Raw genomic sequence first — 17,018 nt, 5'->3', positions numbered from 1 at the left:
AATGCTGGTGGATTTTCTTCCACTTCAGTTATTCATTTACCCTCATGCATGGGGTCCAAAATGAGGTTTTTCTCTTCCTCAGCCATTGGTGACTGCAGAGAGGTCTCAGGGCCGGGATGGGGTCTGGGAAGAATCTGAGGGGGGGGAAGAGAGGGAGGGTAGGTGGGGCTGAGAAGAGTCTGTTGCTCTTTATTGGTTCCTCTCCCACTGCAGGAGAGCTCTGATAAGGAGGGGAGGGAGGGAGTTCTATTTGGCCGATTTTCTGGCAGTTGCAGTGTGCATGTGTGTTTGTTTGCGTGTGTGTGTTGTGTCTGCCTGTCTCCTGCTATTAGGTTTATATACCAAGCAGATACAGCCCCATCTGCAGGACTGCATCATGGACATTTTATATCCTGTGGAAATCAGTTTTCTCCGAGAGGCAGCAGGTAGCGAGTCTCTCTCCCCAAGCTATCCGCAAGCCAAAGAGCCGTCCCTGGACCTCAGATCCTCTGAGCCTAAATCCTTTCCGAACGTGGACGGTCGCCCTGAGGATTCCGGTCACATCCATCGTTGCTGACAGTGGAATGAATACAGCATTGCTGTACAGCCTGGCTTCAGAAAAAGAGCCTATTATCAAAACCCACGCCTCCTTGGGAGACACCCCCCCCACCACATCCCTCCCCTCCTCCCCGCCCCTGGCTCCTTCCTTCCTTCCCTTCTCTATCAGCGTGGACGACTGAACTGCGGTCTGGGTCACCGTGTGGGCAGGCAGGGCGGGTGGAGGACCAGCCTCCGGATGCTGATTTATCGCCACGGTGGCCGTCGGCCAGGCCCTCGTCATCTTCGGCTGCAGCCGGGCCCCGCCTGTGTTTAGCGTTCCATCCCTGAAGGGCAGGGCTGGGGTTTCATATTTCATTTCCCTTGGAAGCTCTTCCCCAATCCCAGTCACAACTCCAGGGTCTGGCTGCTCGCCGGCCACCGGCAGCCCAGAGAGCAGAGCCCAGGGAGTGAGGGTCGACCGGCCCAGAGATCGGAAAGCCCAGACATGAGGACGTGGGTCTTGCTTCCCCTCTGCAGCGTCTTGGCCTTCCCTGGACTGTCGGAGGGCAGGATCGTCAAGGAGGACGAGAAAGGGTTCGCCGAGTGTAACCGGTTCTTCTATGAGGGGACCCCGCCTGAAGGATGGACGGAGCCTTTCCATGTGAAGATCTGTCAGAGGTTCGGCCGAGGGGAGCGATTCGCCACACTCTACAGTACCCGCCACAAGATCCCTGTTTACTCGGCTTTTCGCTACTCCAAACCTGGGGGCAGCAGGGAGGAGACCTGGATGATCGAACCACAGGTAAGCAAGCCTCCTAGGTGGGGCTGTGTGGATGGTGGGGGGTAGGGAGGAGATGGGCCCTGGCCTGGGGAGGGGAGAGGAAGGGGGCCAGGGGGGGGGTCCTGCTCCAGGATTACCCAAAAAACAGCAGGCTTGGCACCGTGCCGGCAAATGCTCCACGAAGCCGCATTTCTCTGTGAATTCAAGGAGAAATGAGGGAGATGAAGTGATCCTGAGAGTTCCCAGAGAAGCGGCGTGTCCTAGAGGATAAAGCATGGGCTCGGGAGTCAGAAGAACCTGGGATCGGATCCTGGCTCTGCCTTTTTGTCTGCTGGGTGACCTTGGACAAGCCACTACGTTTTTCTTAGCCTCAGTTACCTCATCTGTTAAATGGGGATAAGAGCATGAGCCCCACATGGGACAAGGACTGTGTCCAACCTGATTAGTTTTTAATCTACCCTGCTCCAGTGCATGGTGAAGAATCAGCACTTTATAGCTACCTTAAAAATGTAAGAGGCTTCAGTAATATGCCCACGTGATCCCTCATATTTTGGTTCATCTGCCGGATGCCGCAGGCAGGCATAAGCAGCAGAAGAATGGGTTCTTCAGGGAAAACCTCCACCTAGGGGTCTCGGTGAAGAGAACTGGTCCAGGAAACTGATGGTCTTTACACAGAAAAAGAAAAGGAACACACGAACGTTTAGGAAAGTGATAGCAAAGAGCTGCTCCGATTTCCAGCAGAGAGCACAAACCAGTTTCTCCGGGTTCCCCAAGTCTCTTCCTGAAACTCCCTCTGAGCTCCAGTCATCCTCCAGCCCAGCCCCTTCGGCTGACTAGCCCTTCCCGAGTAGGCAGAGAGGCCTCGTGTGGGGTAACTCGGTGGTTCTGCTCTGCCACCTCGGCCCCAGCTCCACTGCCCGTCAAACGTGCTATTGTGTCAGTCGGTGCCATACTCAGCTGGCGGTCCACCCTCCCTGAGAGAGAGAGAGAAACCCCCCCTCCCGCCATCTATTCTCACTGCCTGATGCTCTCAATCGCTTCCCCTCACCAGTGATTATTGCCCCCCGACCGCTCTGCCTCCGAACCCTCTCCGAGCTCTGCCGAGTGACGGACACCCCCCGGCCCAACCAGGGTCTGATGGGCAGAGCCTTCCCCCTCGTGCCCTGCCTGAGGTACGAAGCAGATGGGCACCGGGCCCGGAAGGCCCGGACCCCTCACAGCAACCACGAGAGATTGGGCGGCAGGCAAGCCCCGGCAGAGTGGGTCACCGAGCTCTTCTAGGGACGAGTTCTCCTAGGGCTCCCTGCCTCACCTGGCGGGGGGCCACCGTTGGTCCCTTTGGGCTGGAAATTTCCGGAAGCTCGACGTAAGGCCCTGGCAGAAGTGCAGTTTGTCAGAACACGCCAGTACCTGCCCTGTTCAGATGCGTACCATTATTATTAGTAGTAGTAGTATTAATGCAAAGTGGATGACTCCTGGGAATAGAGAAGGGATGGGGCATCAGGAATCCCCTCTAGACTATCGACTCCCAGTGGGCAGGGATCAAGTGTACCTCCTCTATTATAGCATACTTGCCCACCTGCTCAGTACAGTGCTCTGCACATCTAAACCATAAACTTCCTGTGGGCAGGGATCATGTCTACCTACTCTACTGTAGTGAACTCTCTCAAGCGCTTATACAGAGTTCTGCACATGGTGAACGCTCAATAAATACCATTAGGAAAGAGTGATGAAAAGACCCCTGAACGGCAGAGACCTCGTGTTTTGCTTCTGTGGTGTTATCCCAAGTGCTCTGTGCATAATAGGCCCTCCGTAAATACCATCCATCAATCAATTAATTGACTGATGGGAGAGATGAAAATGGCATCTGGCTGGCCATCCCATCCCCTGAGTATAGCCCATCATTAAAGTCCTGTAGTATCTTGGACTGTGAGCCAGCGTGGTTAGTATCATTAACAGGGAGTCTGGGGTCTTCTCCCCACTTGACGCTGACACCTGCTGAGATTTCTGACAACACACTCTGTTGCCTCTGTGCCTGTCAATACAATGGCCAATAACCTCCCCAATCCTGTGACTTTCAATCAGTCAATCAATGGTATTTATTGAATGTTTATTATTTGCAGATTAAGAGTACCGAGAGATTGGGAGAGTACATTACATCAGAATTAGGAGACACATTTCCTGCCCATAATGAGATTGCAGTCTAGAAGGTGATATTGCTTTCCATGACAATATCACAGGATCGAAGAAACTTCAGTTTGTGAAAGTGGCTCCCAGAGATCTATCTCTCTAATCCCAAGGGATTATTGGAATTCCTAGAAAGAAGAAAATTACTGTTTGACTCTAAAAGAGCACCTCCCCCTACTACAGAAAATTTCAATATCTTAGAAAAATTCCCCTATTCCGAAGTAGCATGGGAAGGTGCAAAGTTAGAATTGGGTCTAAATGCCTGGTTCTGAATTCTGACAGCTGTCTTTCCATTTACTTCTGTCTCTGCGATGTCAGAAACCTTGGTTTAAGAAAATAGGAACTCACGATTTCGGCTATAGATATAAAAGTCCCAGAAGATCCCACTTGCCTTCAAAGTTCCAACAGAGAAGCAGCACGGCCTACTGGAAAGAGCATGGGCCTGGGCGTTAGAGGACTTGGGTTCTAATCCCAGCTCTGCCACTTGTCTGCTGTGCGACCTAGGGTAAGTCACTTAACATCTCTGGCCCTCAGTTACCACTTCTGTAAAATGGAGACGAAACCCACATGGGTCATGGACCGTGTCCAACCTGATGATCTGGGACCTACCCCAGCACCTAGTCCAGTGCCTGGCAAATAATAAGCACTTTAAAATTACCGTTAAAAAATACCAACCAAACAACAACAAGAACAACAACAAAAAAAACAAATCCAGAACTGAGCCTGCTTTGCCTTAAATTACCGAGCTTTAGGCAAGACTCACTTGAAAATATCAAAATGCTCCAAGAGCTTTTATCTCCGGGGGCACCACCCAAGAAGTAATCAGTTGGCTCTCAGGGCTGGGGCTATCCACTCTGTCTCTCTCTCCTCAGCAACTGAGACTCTCGTTGCTACAGAGGAGATACAATGAGCAGTGACTTGCCAGCTCTACTAGGGCTGAGCCCGAAGAAAGGTAGAAAGCGAGTGAGTCACAGGGGATGGTCCAAAGTAAACATCTCAGGGATTCTTCCTTATTGTGACACAAACTTGTGGGACACCAGTGTTCTTCTGAGCATTTTCATGTGTGCTGACTCTATAGTTTATTACTCACATGGGGCTTTTTTTTTTTTAAATCTTTGGATCTCAAAGATCTTTAAAGTGAATTACCCCTCATCCCTTCTGGACAGGTGGGGATTATTGCTGTAGACTGTAAACTCATAGTGAGCAGGGAACGTGCCTAGCGACTCTGTTATATTGTATTCTCTCAAGTGCTCAATATAGGGCTCTGCACACAAAGTAAGTGCTTAGTAAATACAATTTCTTCCTAAGGTTGGCCCCCAGAAGATCTGATTGTGAAACGGGTTAGCAAATATTCATTAATTAATTCATTCATTCATCATATTCATGAAGCACTTACTGCATGCAGGCCATTGTTCTAAGTGCTTGGGAACGTATAATACGACAATAAACAGTGACAATCCCTGCCCACAACGAGCTCACAATATATGTAAAAGTGCTACAACACCGGGAACCAGGAATGGAAGAATTCCCTAGTTCAGCTTTGACAATTAGCCACGATCCAAAGATTCGGTAAGACCATGCCAACTGAAATCCTGAGGATTAGCTTGATCTTAGGCAAGACCCAGACTGAGGGACACTTCTCAGCCCCAACCCCCAACTGGGCCAAGGGGATCTGGCCTCACTTCGGGGTGGAGGTAAGGCCTGGCAAGAAAGACAGCCTCTCTGAAAGGTACACTGTGGATGTTTAGGGGACCCAGCTTGGTCCCAGGGACTGATTCCCCTACATGAGTCTTTGATATGTCTAGTGCTGTTGTGTCCTCTCCTCCACTGAGGGAGGCCCTACATGGCATTCCAACCCCCAGACCAGGTCCAGAGCCCATCAAGCCCGGCCCAAACAGATCATTCAGTTGTCTGCTGTGGACCCTCAATCACAAAACTGGGACTCAGGTCGCTTGGCTGCTCATCTTGGCTCTGACCATTTTTTTAATGGCATTCATTAAGCTCTTACTGTGTGCCAGGCACTGTTCTAAGTGCTGGGGAAGATACAAGTTTAACAGATTGGACACAGTCCCTGTCCCACACAGGGCTCACAGTCGTATCTCCATTTTACTGAAGAATGAACTTAAGCCCAGAGAAGTGAAGAGATTTGCCCAAGGTTTTACAGCAGACAAGTGGTGGAGCTGGGATTAGAACCCAGGCCCTTCTGACACCCAGGTCTGTGCTTCATCCACTAGGCCAAGCTGCTTGCCTACTGTGTCACCTTGGGCAGGTCACCTAATTCCTTTGGGCCTCTGTTTCCTCATCTGTTAAAAGGGGATTAGCAATGCCTGTTTTTCCTCCTACTGAGGCTGTGAGGCCCAAGTGAGATAGAGACTGTGTCTAACCTGATTAACTTGGATCTATCCCAGTGTTTAGAGCTGTCTTTGTCACATAGTAAGCATTTAACAAATACTAGGATAAGAATGATGATGATGATGATGATAATAATAACAATGAGCAGATTTCTAAGATTCTGAATCTGAAGGGAATCAGAGGCAATTTTAGTGGAAAAGAGTCAGGCTCCCAAAATTTAATGCTGACCTTCTCCTAGCAGCTGATGGCTCAAGGCATCTGACATATGATCAGAATGGACACCAGTGCACATCATGACAGAGTTCAATCCATCATTGATATTTAGAACAGTGCTCGGCACATAGTAAGCGCTTAACAAATACCAACATTATTATTATTATATTTATTTATAGCGTGCTTTCTTAGTCTGAAGCAATTGCCACAGTGCAATAGAAGCAAGATACACGTTCCCTGTCCTCAAGGAGTTGACAGTTTAGAGAGGGAGACAGACAAAACCTACTTAGAAATAGCATGTTTAGGAGGATTTAACAGGAAGATGATGATGACGGCATTTGTTAAGCACTTACCGTGTGCCAAGCACTGTTCTAAGTGCTAAGATGGAGTATAAGAGGATGAAAGAGCAGAATGATGAACTGAATAAACAACTGAGAATCCAGAGAAAAATATGCCCATCTAAATGAGGAGGAGAGGAGTAAATCAAATATGTAAGGACTAAGGGTGGCTGTTGGGTTCGGAGACTAGACTCTGGGGGAGGCTTCCTGAAGCGGGTGGGATTTTAGGAGAGTTTTGAAGATGAGAGGAACTGTGGACTGAAAGATTTGGGTTGGGCAGGGCAGGGCAAGGGAGGGGAGTGCCAAGCACAGAGAACAGCGTGAGGGAGGGGACAAAGACAGGAGAATTGAAGAGCAGTATGGCCTAGTGGATAGAGCACAAGCCTGGGAGTCAGAAGGACCTTGGCTAATCCCTGCTCAACCACGTGCCTGCTGTATGAACTTGGGCAAGTTGCTTCATTTCTCTGGGCCTCAGTTCCCTCATCTGTAAAATGAGAATTGAGACTATGAGCCCTACATGGGACAGGGACTGTGTCCAACCCAATTTTCTCGAATCTACCCCAGCGCTTAGTACAGTGCCTGGCACATAGTAAGCACTTAACAAATACCATAATAATAATAATTATTTTTATTATTGGGGAACCCGTTCCCTAGCTTACCTGCTGCCTTTACTCCAGGTCCCACATCGACTGTTCTCACCCTATCATCAGCTCCACTCTGACTTCCCATCACCCAGTACCTTACTTCAGACTGAGCCTGCCTCATGAAACAAAAAAAAAGGCCAATTGTCAAAAAAAATTAAAAATCCCAGTGACTATTTCATTCCTGTACAACCATTTCCAGACTCATTTGCAATCCAATAAAAGGGAGCCTCTTGATTTTGGTCAAAGCGTTTCAGTATCAGCTAAGAAACTGTTTCAGGCCTTGGATCTTTGGAACTTAGATCAGGAGGATGTTGGTGACATCAACCGGGATGGGAAAGTTAGATGAGGAAGAGGATTTGGGAGGGGAGATGAGGGGTTCAGTCTCGGACGTACTGCACTTGAGGTGCCGGAGGGACATCTATGTAGAGACATGGAGGTATGGGGAAGTACAAGGTGGAAGAGAAAGAGAGAGGACAGAACTAGCGTAGAAAGATTTAGGAGTCATCCACATGAAGGTAGTAGTTGAAGCCATGGGAGTGGGTGAGCTCCATAAGGGAGTGAATGCAGATTGAGAAGAGAAAAAGATCCAAAACTGAATCTTAAGGGATATCCACAATTAGGGACCGGGAGGCAGAGAAAGAATGGGCAAAAGAGACTGAGAAGCATTGGCTGGAGAGATAGAGGAAGAACGGGGGGAGGACTGTGTCTAAAAAAAAAAGTTAACATGTGTCCTGGAGATAGGAAAGGTCCACAATGACGAAGGCAGCAGAGATGTTGAGGAAGATTAGAATGGAGTAGCTGATGTTGCCATCATCCTCTCTTAATTTCAAAGATCCAAAACCTAAAACAGTTTCTTGGCTGATACTGAAATGCTTTGACCAAAATCAACAGGCTCCCTTTGGCTTGGCAAGGAGGAGGTAGGTGGTAGGTGACCACAGAGCGAGTGGTTTCAGGGGAATCAAGGGGGTGAAAAATAGATTGCTGAGAGTCAAGGAAGGAGTTGGAAGAGAGGAATGGAGACAGCAAGTGGCTCAAATGCAATCTAAAAGTTTGACTAGAAATGGAAGGAGAGAGATGAGTCAATGGAACAATAGCTCCCCCTGTAAACTGTAAACTTCTTGTAGGCAGGAAGCATGTCTACCAACTCTGTTGTATGCTTCCAAGTGTGCTCTGCACACAGTAAGTGCTCAAAAAATATATACCATTGATTGATTGGTTGATTGCGTGGTGGGGTCAAGAGAAGGTTATTTTATTTTATTTTATGGATAGGCAGATGGAGGTGTGTTTGAAGGCAGAGGGGAACCTGCTGTGAGAGGTCGAAGATGGTAGTCAGGGAGGAAAGAAGAGTGGGTGCAAGTGGAGCACTTGAAAAGATGTGTCCAGGGCAAATTTAGGAGAGAAAAGAAAATCTTCCTCAAAGAAATCTCTTTCAATAATACCTCTCGCTTCGTGTGGACCCAACCAGAATTTATCTTTCTTGAAAGGAGGGTAATAGATCATTGGATGACACTCAGCCGGAAAGTTTTTTTTATGAACTGGAACGAGCCTTTTCTTGTCCTTTTGATCCATCAGTGCGTTCTGTAGCTTATTTGCCTACTAAAGCTAACACACCAGACATCAAATGTCTCTTTTAGAGGTGTAATTTTCTTTTGAAACTGGATTTATGAACCGTAGAAGTCAGACTAGGGACAGTTTACCTTTCTAGTGCTGGTGCTCATGAAATCTTATTTGCAGAGTGTTTGGAATATCATCTAGAGCCCCGAGGACAGTCACTAGTATTCCTGGAGGATCCGGGGGTGGAGATGGAGTTTCACCTTCCAGATCCCCTTTGGCATTTCTTTAGGCTCTAGAATCCAGCCTGTTTACTCTCTTTATTTAAAACAACTCCGGCCGTCTCTCAGTCGGTAGGTGGGACCGGAAGTTGTGAGTTACTCTCAAAAATGTAAAAAGCATTTAGCTCCTTCGACGAACAGTGTGGCTTCGAAGTTTTATAAATAGCCAAAAAATAACTGTAGAGGTCACCAAGTAACATGATAGGGACTATCCACCCCTTTCATGAAATTCCCAGCAGTCCCCCGTGTAATCCCTGTGCCTCGGATTACCACCGTCCAAAGGCCAGGCAGGTTCTTGGGATTGAAGGGAATTGGGTGGAGCCTCTAGGGGTGGGGCTTTGGGAAATTAGAGCTGTCCAGTGAATTAGAGGGAGCAGGACCGAGCATCATCCCTCAGGAAAAATGCCTAAAATGCCACCCACTGCCACGGGCTACTCGGCAAATGCCTGCCGCTGTAGTCTAAACCTGCTTGGAACACACTGTAAAACTCATTCTTCTAGTGGAGGGAGAGCAGACCAAGAAAAAGCTGACTGGGCTAGGTAGAGGACAGGATCTGTGATGAGAAAGTTGGAGGGTTTAGGATAATTTAGGCTGGAAAAGATGAGAAATGACTAAATAACAACGTGATGACATCAAAACTCCTGCAGTTTGTCATTCTTTCAACTCACAAGGCTTAAAAGCGGGGCAGGATAAATAAGAACGAAGGCATACCTGAGAAGTTTATTTATAGTCTAGTCACAGTGGTTAGCTATTAGTCATTCCTAGCTATTAGTCATTCCAATTTTGCTTAGAATTTGCAGGGGAGAGATGAGGAAAGAATGGATTCTTAATTTCTTTGACTTCTCGTGTTTTATTAGAACTAAATAGTCTAATAACCTAAGAGTACAGCAATACCATTGCTGAGTCAGATCACTGAGGCATCCAGTTCAATATTATGACTTTGACTATTTAACATTCCTCATTTTTCCCTCTACATCCCTAAATTTTCCTCTAGGAATCGGTCAGGGACTCCTCACCCAAAAATTTATCCAAACCCTCCTGAGTCCCCTGATATTTTTGGCCTATCCGACTTCCTGTGGTGATGAATTCCATATGCTAAAAACCTACTATCAACTCCTAAATATAACTGCTCAGGAAATGAAAACCACACAGAGTTCTGAAGTGTCTGTAAGTGTGCAGGCCATGTCCATGTGTTGGACAAAGGTCTAGGCAATAACCCTAAGCAAGAATTTTGTATATTCACCATTCCTTTGTTTTATGGAGTCCCACACTTCAGAAGATAATCTCAATTTTTCCTGCCCAAAATGACAGTATTTATTGAGCATCAACAATATTCAGAGTTCTGTTGGGTGTTTGGGTGACATACTGAAGAAGGATAGAATGAAATTCATGCCCTCAAGGAACTTACAGTATGATGGGGAAGACAGATGTGAGCTTGCCATAAAAAAGCAGGAGGATTGGGAAGCATGAGAGTGAAAAGCAAGTGTTGGTTCAGTGGTTTTCTTGAGAGCTGGTAAGAGCACAGGTAAAAGAGAGCAGTTGAGAATCAACTGATGGAGGGCACTGCAGAAAATGGTCAAGACTACATGTTTTATAAGAGAGGCAAGGAGAAATGACTGGTGAAAGAGAAATAGTTTTCAGAATCAAACATTCAATCAGTCCTATTTACTGAGCACTTACTGTATGCAAAGCACTGTACTAAGCACGTGGGAGAGTAATAATAATCATAATCATAATGATAATAATTATGGTACTTGTTAAGTATTTGCTATGTGCCAAACACTTGTTCTAAGCACTAGGGTAGATACAAGTCAGTCAGGTGGGACACAGTCCCTGCCCCACTTGGGATTCACACTCTCGATCCCCATTTTACAGATGAGATAAATGAGGCCCAGAAAAGTTGCGTGACTTGCCCAAGGTCATTCAGCAGACAGTGGTGGAACTGGCCTTAGAACCCAGGTCCTCTGACTCCCAGGTCCAAGTTCTTTGGGCAAGTCAGTTAACTTCTCTGTACCTCAGTTTCCTTATTTCCTGCTCTTCCTCCCTCTTAGACTGTGGGAGAGAGATTGTATCTGGTCTGATTATTTTGTATCTCCCCAGCGTGTTTGGAACAAAGTAAACCTATAACAAATACAGCTATCATTATTATTATTAATGTTATTATTACAACCTCAAATGGCCTATAATGTAGATGTTTCCAGGAGGTTTGCGATGATCCTGCTCTGACCATGTGATTTTGGACAAGTCACTTCACATCTCATTTTCCCTCAATGATCGAGGAAGAAGGGAAGTAGGTGCTTTCATTTCCATTTTAAAGATGAAGGAAATGAGGCCCAGCTATATCCAGGAACTGGCAATAACCATGCTACTTTACTACATTGTTAAGAATCAAAAGGGCTAGCATACAGTGGAAATAGCTACTGTGTGCACGTGTCCAAGTGCACGTATATGTATATGTGTATGCATGTGTGCAAATATGTGTCCCTTCTTCCACCCTCCATCTCCTCCCACTGCTTCAGTGGTAGCATTGTGAAGAAGCAGCATGGCCTGAAGGATAGCCTATGGGCCTGGGAGTCAGAAGGACCTGGGTTCTAAACCTGCTCCGCCACTTCTCGGCTGTGTGACCTTGGACAGGTCACTTTACTTCTCTGTGCCTCAGGTACCTCATTTGTAAAATCGGGATTAAGACCGAGCTCCTTGTGAGACAGAAACAGTGTCCAACCTGATTAGCTTGTATCCACCCCAGTGCTTAGAACAGAGCTTGACCCCATAGTAAGTGCTTAACAAATGCCATCATTTTTTTAATTATTATTACCAACATTTCAGTCCCAAGAGGGGAAAGGGCTGGACCTTCCTGTTCTTGGAGTCACAGTGAATACTGCGTATTCTTTCCATTGTGGCTCTCATCAAAGTCACTCTGATCTAGGCTCCCTAGAATAGGATCCCAGAAGTTCGTTTTCCTGCATTTCTGTTCTTTTAACTCTGATCATCTGATATGATTTAATGCAGAGAGAGGCATCGATCTTTCCCAGGGTTCACTGTTGCTTGATGGAATGGCCCGAAGCATTTAAACCAAGCATCTAAGAATCCATCCTGGAGTTCAGGCACTTGGAACAAAAAACAAACAAATTCCCATTTATAGAGCTAGTGATTGAGACCCACCAGGCAGAGAGATCTTACAGCGAAGTAAGAGTGAGGTGGAAATAGCCAAGCAAATGGCCAGTTATTTTATCACAGGAAGGGAGCGCAAGAAGCCATCTAGTTTAACCTTCATTGTGGGCAGGGAATGTGTCTGTTTATTGTTATACTGTACTCTCTAAGATACTCAGTACAGTGCTTTACACAAAGTAAGCGCTCAATAAATAAGGCTGAATGAACCAAGGAACCCCCTGCCTCCAGACCTGACTTCCTTTCAACCACCCAGGCAGATGCTTGCCTTTAAAGTCTTCAGGGAACCCCACAGCCTCCTTTGCTTTTTCATCTCAGGAGCAAGTCACTTTTCCAGACAGGGGCTTAAGGAGCCCCCCAAGTTCACCCTCCTGCCCACTCCAGTCCCCTCCTAACCCATCCCAGATGGAAGACTCTTGTCTCTCTGAACACCTGGCACGGAAGTGTCCACCGGCTCCCACGGCAACCCATTCAGGTGACTAATAACCCTCTCTGTCTGGAGGCTTTTCCTTCTCCGACAGTGAATCCCCATGTTGCACTTTGTAACCACTCTCTTAGGTCTCTGCGGAGCTGGGTATCCATCCCAAATATGGCTGACGACCACTCTGAAACTGCCCCCAGAGCCTTTTCTTTCCCAGGCTAAACTGGCTGGCTCTTTTAGTGTCTCTCAGAGGTCATAACTTTCTAGGCTTTCATTTGTCTTCCCCCAGTTGGAGCCTGTTTTCTCTTGGGCAATGCTCAGTGGAACTGGGCAGCAGCCGGTCACTTCCTCACGGTAAGAAGCACACATTTACTTGGAGGCATCATAACTCCTCCGACACCCTTAATGTGCTTGCTCTCCTGGCTAATCCTCAGTTCCTCTCCCTTTCCCTTAGCAGTTATTAGGCACTCATTATATTCCAAGAACTGTACAAAGCACTGGGACAGATACGCTTTTACCAGACTGGACAAGAGTCCCTTCTCCACATATGGTTCACAGCCCAAGGGGGAGGGAAAACAGTGAGTTCACACCTATTTCACAGATGAGGAAACAAGCAAAGGAAAGTTAAGTGACTTGCCTAACATTATACAGCAGGTGCATAGCAGATCCAGGATTAGAACCCAGGGCTCCGACTCCTAGGCCTGTGCTCTTTCCACTAGGTCACACTGCTTCTGCTTAAACTCCCAGTCATTGTTCTTTAGATGGAATTGGTAGGGGCTTCAAACTTGTTGTGGGCAAGGAATGTGTTTGTTTATTGTTGCCTTGTACTCTCCCAAGGATAGGACAGTGCTCTGCCCACAGTAAGCGCTCAATAAATACGATTGACTGACTGACAGCAGAGGTAGAGGCAAGAGGATGTCCAAGAGACATCCGGGAACTGTCACGTGAACCTCTGTCCCCAAATCTGCTTTCCCCCTCCCTCCACCACCTTCCACCCCGGCGCCCACCATCACAGCTCTCCCTCTGTCTAGGGGGACAACCAGAGATTGATGGGCTAACAGAGGCCGGGCCCTGGCTATCCTGCCACTCGGAACACTTCCACCGGGAGTCAGAATGCCATGGGTTCTAATCCCGACTCCACCACTTGGCTGCTGTGTGACCTTGGGCAAATCACTTCACTTCTCTGTGCCTCAGGTACCTCATCTGGAAAATGGGGATTGAGACTGTGAGCCCCACGTGGGTCAGGGACTGTGTCCAACCAGATTTGCCTGTATTCAACCCAGCGATTAGTACAGTGCCTGGCAAATAGTAAGTGCTTAACAAAATATCAGAATTATGATGATGATGAGAGTAGCATATTTACTTGACAAAACCCTGAAGGGACTGGCAAACATAGAGGCCATTTCTTGATTTTAGGCTGGAGAACTTGCTAGAGAGGAAAGGGAGGCCAAGATGTGCTTGTGTTTGGGAAGTACAATTCAGCAACAAATAGAGGCAATCACTGTCCACAATGTTCTCGCAGTCCAGAAGATGGGGGAGACAGAGTCTAAAGCCAACTATTTTAGGGGTGACCCCAGTGTTGGCCACACTCTGGAGAGATTTAATTCCAACAGAATCCTCCTGTTCCACCTGCGACTAAAATATACATCCTCTCCAGAGCAGTGTAAATGTTCGAGTTAGAACTGTTCACTTTTACCTACAGCAGTTCAAGAAAGGTTCCAGTAAATCGGACTTTCATCTCATCTCCTGTAGTGCTTTCACTTAATCCTCTGAACTCCTGTTCTAATTTTTACTTCTAGGTGTGGAATCACTTTCCTCTTGGTGTTCAAGATCTGTGGTAGTTATTTAAAACTTTTTTTTTTCCTACAAAGGCGCTATGAAGTGTCAAGAAAATGGCCCAACACAAGTTGGTGGTTTGATATGGAAAATGAAATGGGAAACACCTGAACTATAAAAACCCAGAAGTACCAAGCACAGTCTCACCCTGCCAAGTCTTAGCTTTTGATTATTTGAAATAGGGCCTCATCTCTAAGGGTCCTCAATCAAAAATACCTTTTGCCGATCCCAAACCCCACAGTGAGGATGACCTACTGACCCCGGCGGTTAGGAAAATCAGAGTAGAAAATAATACTTGACACTTAAGTGAACAGAGTTGGCTACTGAGGATTTTTAACCCCCCTTCTTACCATTCTCTCTACCATTTCAGCTAGATGATCCACACAGCGACTTGGAGGAAATGATGCAGGAAGCCGAGGCGGCTGGCTCCATCCCCAACCTTGGAAGCCAACAAGCCCTAAATAAGGACTACCTGGATTCCGGTTTCCAGAGGGGACAACTGTACCCCAACTCTCTGAACTCCAATGACTTCCAGGCGGCAACCTTCACCCTCACGAACGCGGCCCCCATGACCCAGTCCTTCATGGAGAGGTGGTACCGAAGCGTGGAGAGCATCGTGGAGCGGGCCCTGACCCCCCAGTGCGGGAACGGGGACCAGCTGTATTTGATCGCAGGTGCCGTGCCGGCTGCCGGCCGGGTGGGAGACGCGGTGGCCGTCCCCGAGTTCGCCTGGCTGGCCGCCTGCTGCGGCCTCCCCGGCGGCTGGTCCATGGGCTTCACCAAGCAGGCGGGCGACGGCGACGTCGTCGAAGACGTGATGCTGAGGGATCTGGAGCAGCTGCTCCCCTCACGGCCCCGCCTGTTCCGGAACAACTGCGGGGAGGCCGACCAAGACACGGAGAAGATGAAGAAGATCCTGGAGATGGTGAACCAGGTCCAGGACGAAGAGCGGAGAGGTCAGGCCTACCCCGGCACCCAGCCTCTCTCCACCATGAGGAGCCTCAAGTCCACACAGGAGCAGTCCGAGCTGCTCCGGGAGGAGGAGGAGGAAGAGGGCCAGGAGGGGCAAGAGGTGGGAAAGGACCCCAGCTTGTTGCGGAAGGGCGCTGGTCTTGTCACCACCCCTTTCGCCAAGGTCTTCCAACTGCTTTATTACCTCGTATGGGGAACTGTGAAGAACCTTTTCTCTTGCCTGGAGTACGTGATCCGGCAGTTACTCAACGCGCTGTGGGGCGGCGTAAACGGCCTGTGCTCCGCCACCCTGTCGTACTTCATGGCCATCGGCGAGGAGCTGGTGAGCATCCCCTGGAAGGTGGTCCAGGTCCTAGTGAGGATCATCTGGGGCTTCCTGCACATCCTCTGCTGTCTGCTGAAAAGCATCTGCCGAATCCTGAGCGTCCCGGCCGGAGTCCTGGTGGACATCGCCAGTTTCCCCGTCTACACCCTGGGCGCCATCCCGACCGTCGGCAAAGACATCGCCCTGGGCCTGGGCGGCTCTGTCTCCTTGCTCTGGGACGCCACTTTTGGAGTCTTTGGCGGTCTGCTCCAGGGCCTTCTGAACATCTGCTCGCGGATTGGCTACAAGTTTTCTCCTGACAGCTCCGGGGAATAAAAAAGAGAAGAAAAATCAAGGTTCATTCGTGAAAGAAACAAAAGACACCCACGTCCCCAACAGCAGACACTTTTTGCTTTCCAGCGTGTTGACTATCCGCTCTCACTTCGCATGGTATTTTTGGCCTTGGACTCAAATAGGAGGGAAGGGGAAGCTGATGTTGGTGAATGATCTGTAATGGTGAAATGTCGCATCACGGGATAGAAGCAAATCCCCTTTGATTTTTCATTGTCTATGGCCAGGAAAAGGCCGATGTGTGCTTCGGGGGAGAGTCACCCTAGTAGATGTTATGTCGATTGCTGAAAGCGAAGGAGCCAATAGTCAGAACCAAAGTGCAGCCTCAGCATAGGACAGGCAATTTTTCCTTTCCCCTCCTGCCTAACCCACCTTTATGGATTAAACACCAAAGCCCCCTAGTGTTAGTTTCTCCTTTCTGAGTTGTTTGCTTTCCAAGGAGCACTGTCTTGGGGGGGGGGGATTTGCTAAGGTGCCATGCTGAAGAACTCACAGTTTCCTTTACTTCGGTGACAGCGCTTGTTTTCCAATGACCCTCAGAACAAGGGATCCATTCAAGTTGTTCTTTCACTGAGTGTTCTCAGCTGGCAAGCAAGATTTTTGCCAGCGTAGTAAAGAACTACGATCTAGTACGATCCTTTGGGACCAAAGCTTTAACCAAGGGAATACTCACTTGGGCTGACAATTCGGAAACGAGGGTCCTGCCTAACTCTGGGTGGGTTGGTTTTTGATTCCGTTGCCCTTTCAGGGTAGAGGAAAGCTGGGGCTGAATTAGAGCACTTGGAAGCCCTTATTCAAGATCACGGTATTCAACTAACAGGGTCATTAGTTGAGACCGTGAGGAAACCTTAATGAATAGTTTTCTTCAGTATTAATGCAAGCGCTCAGAAAGGAGGAAAAAACTTTTCGGTGAATCCTAAAAAAAACAATTTCTAGTAAAAGAATACACGGCCAGAGCAAGGACAGATGATAAATTTTCAACTTCAGTATCACCAGTTAAAGGGATGGTGACAGGAGAGTGTCTCCATTATCTTCCTACAAGAGAAGGGCTCCCAAAGTCACCACTTAAAGCACATTATCCCTTAAGAAGATGTTTTCTT

General features: G+C 47.9%; 1 protein-coding gene across 1 annotated transcript; it reads left to right on the top strand.

Moving 5' to 3' along the window:
• The first annotated feature begins 656 nt into the window (after positions 1-656).
• Positions 657-16,319, top strand: LOC100083007 (endonuclease domain-containing 1 protein-like). Its single transcript, XM_001513563.4, has 2 exons — positions 657-1,321; positions 14,662-16,319. Exons 1-2 carry the CDS (start codon positions 1,025-1,027, stop codon positions 15,901-15,903), a joined length of 1,539 nt encoding a protein of 512 aa, XP_001513613.1. The 5' UTR covers positions 657-1,024; the 3' UTR covers positions 15,904-16,319.
• The last annotated feature ends 699 nt before the right edge of the window (positions 16,320-17,018 follow it).

The sequence above is a fragment of the Ornithorhynchus anatinus genome, chromosome 20 (genome assembly GCF_004115215.2).
Source record: "Ornithorhynchus anatinus isolate Pmale09 chromosome 20, mOrnAna1.pri.v4, whole genome shotgun sequence".
Lineage (NCBI taxonomy): Eukaryota > Metazoa > Chordata > Mammalia > Monotremata > Ornithorhynchidae > Ornithorhynchus > Ornithorhynchus anatinus.
The sequence above is the reverse complement of the archived record's forward strand: the minus strand, read 5'-3'. Positions and strand labels throughout refer to the sequence as shown.

Bases quoted from the DNA above. Each gene is read 5' to 3' on its own strand.
- LOC100083007 (XM_001513563.4), top strand. From the start codon at position 1,025: ATGAGGACGTGGGTCTTGCTTCCCCTCTGCAGCGTCTTGGCCTTCCCT. The intron at 1,322-14,661 runs GTAAGCAAGCCT...CTACCATTTCAG, and splicing joins CCTGGATGATCGAACCACAG to CTAGATGATCCACACAGCGA.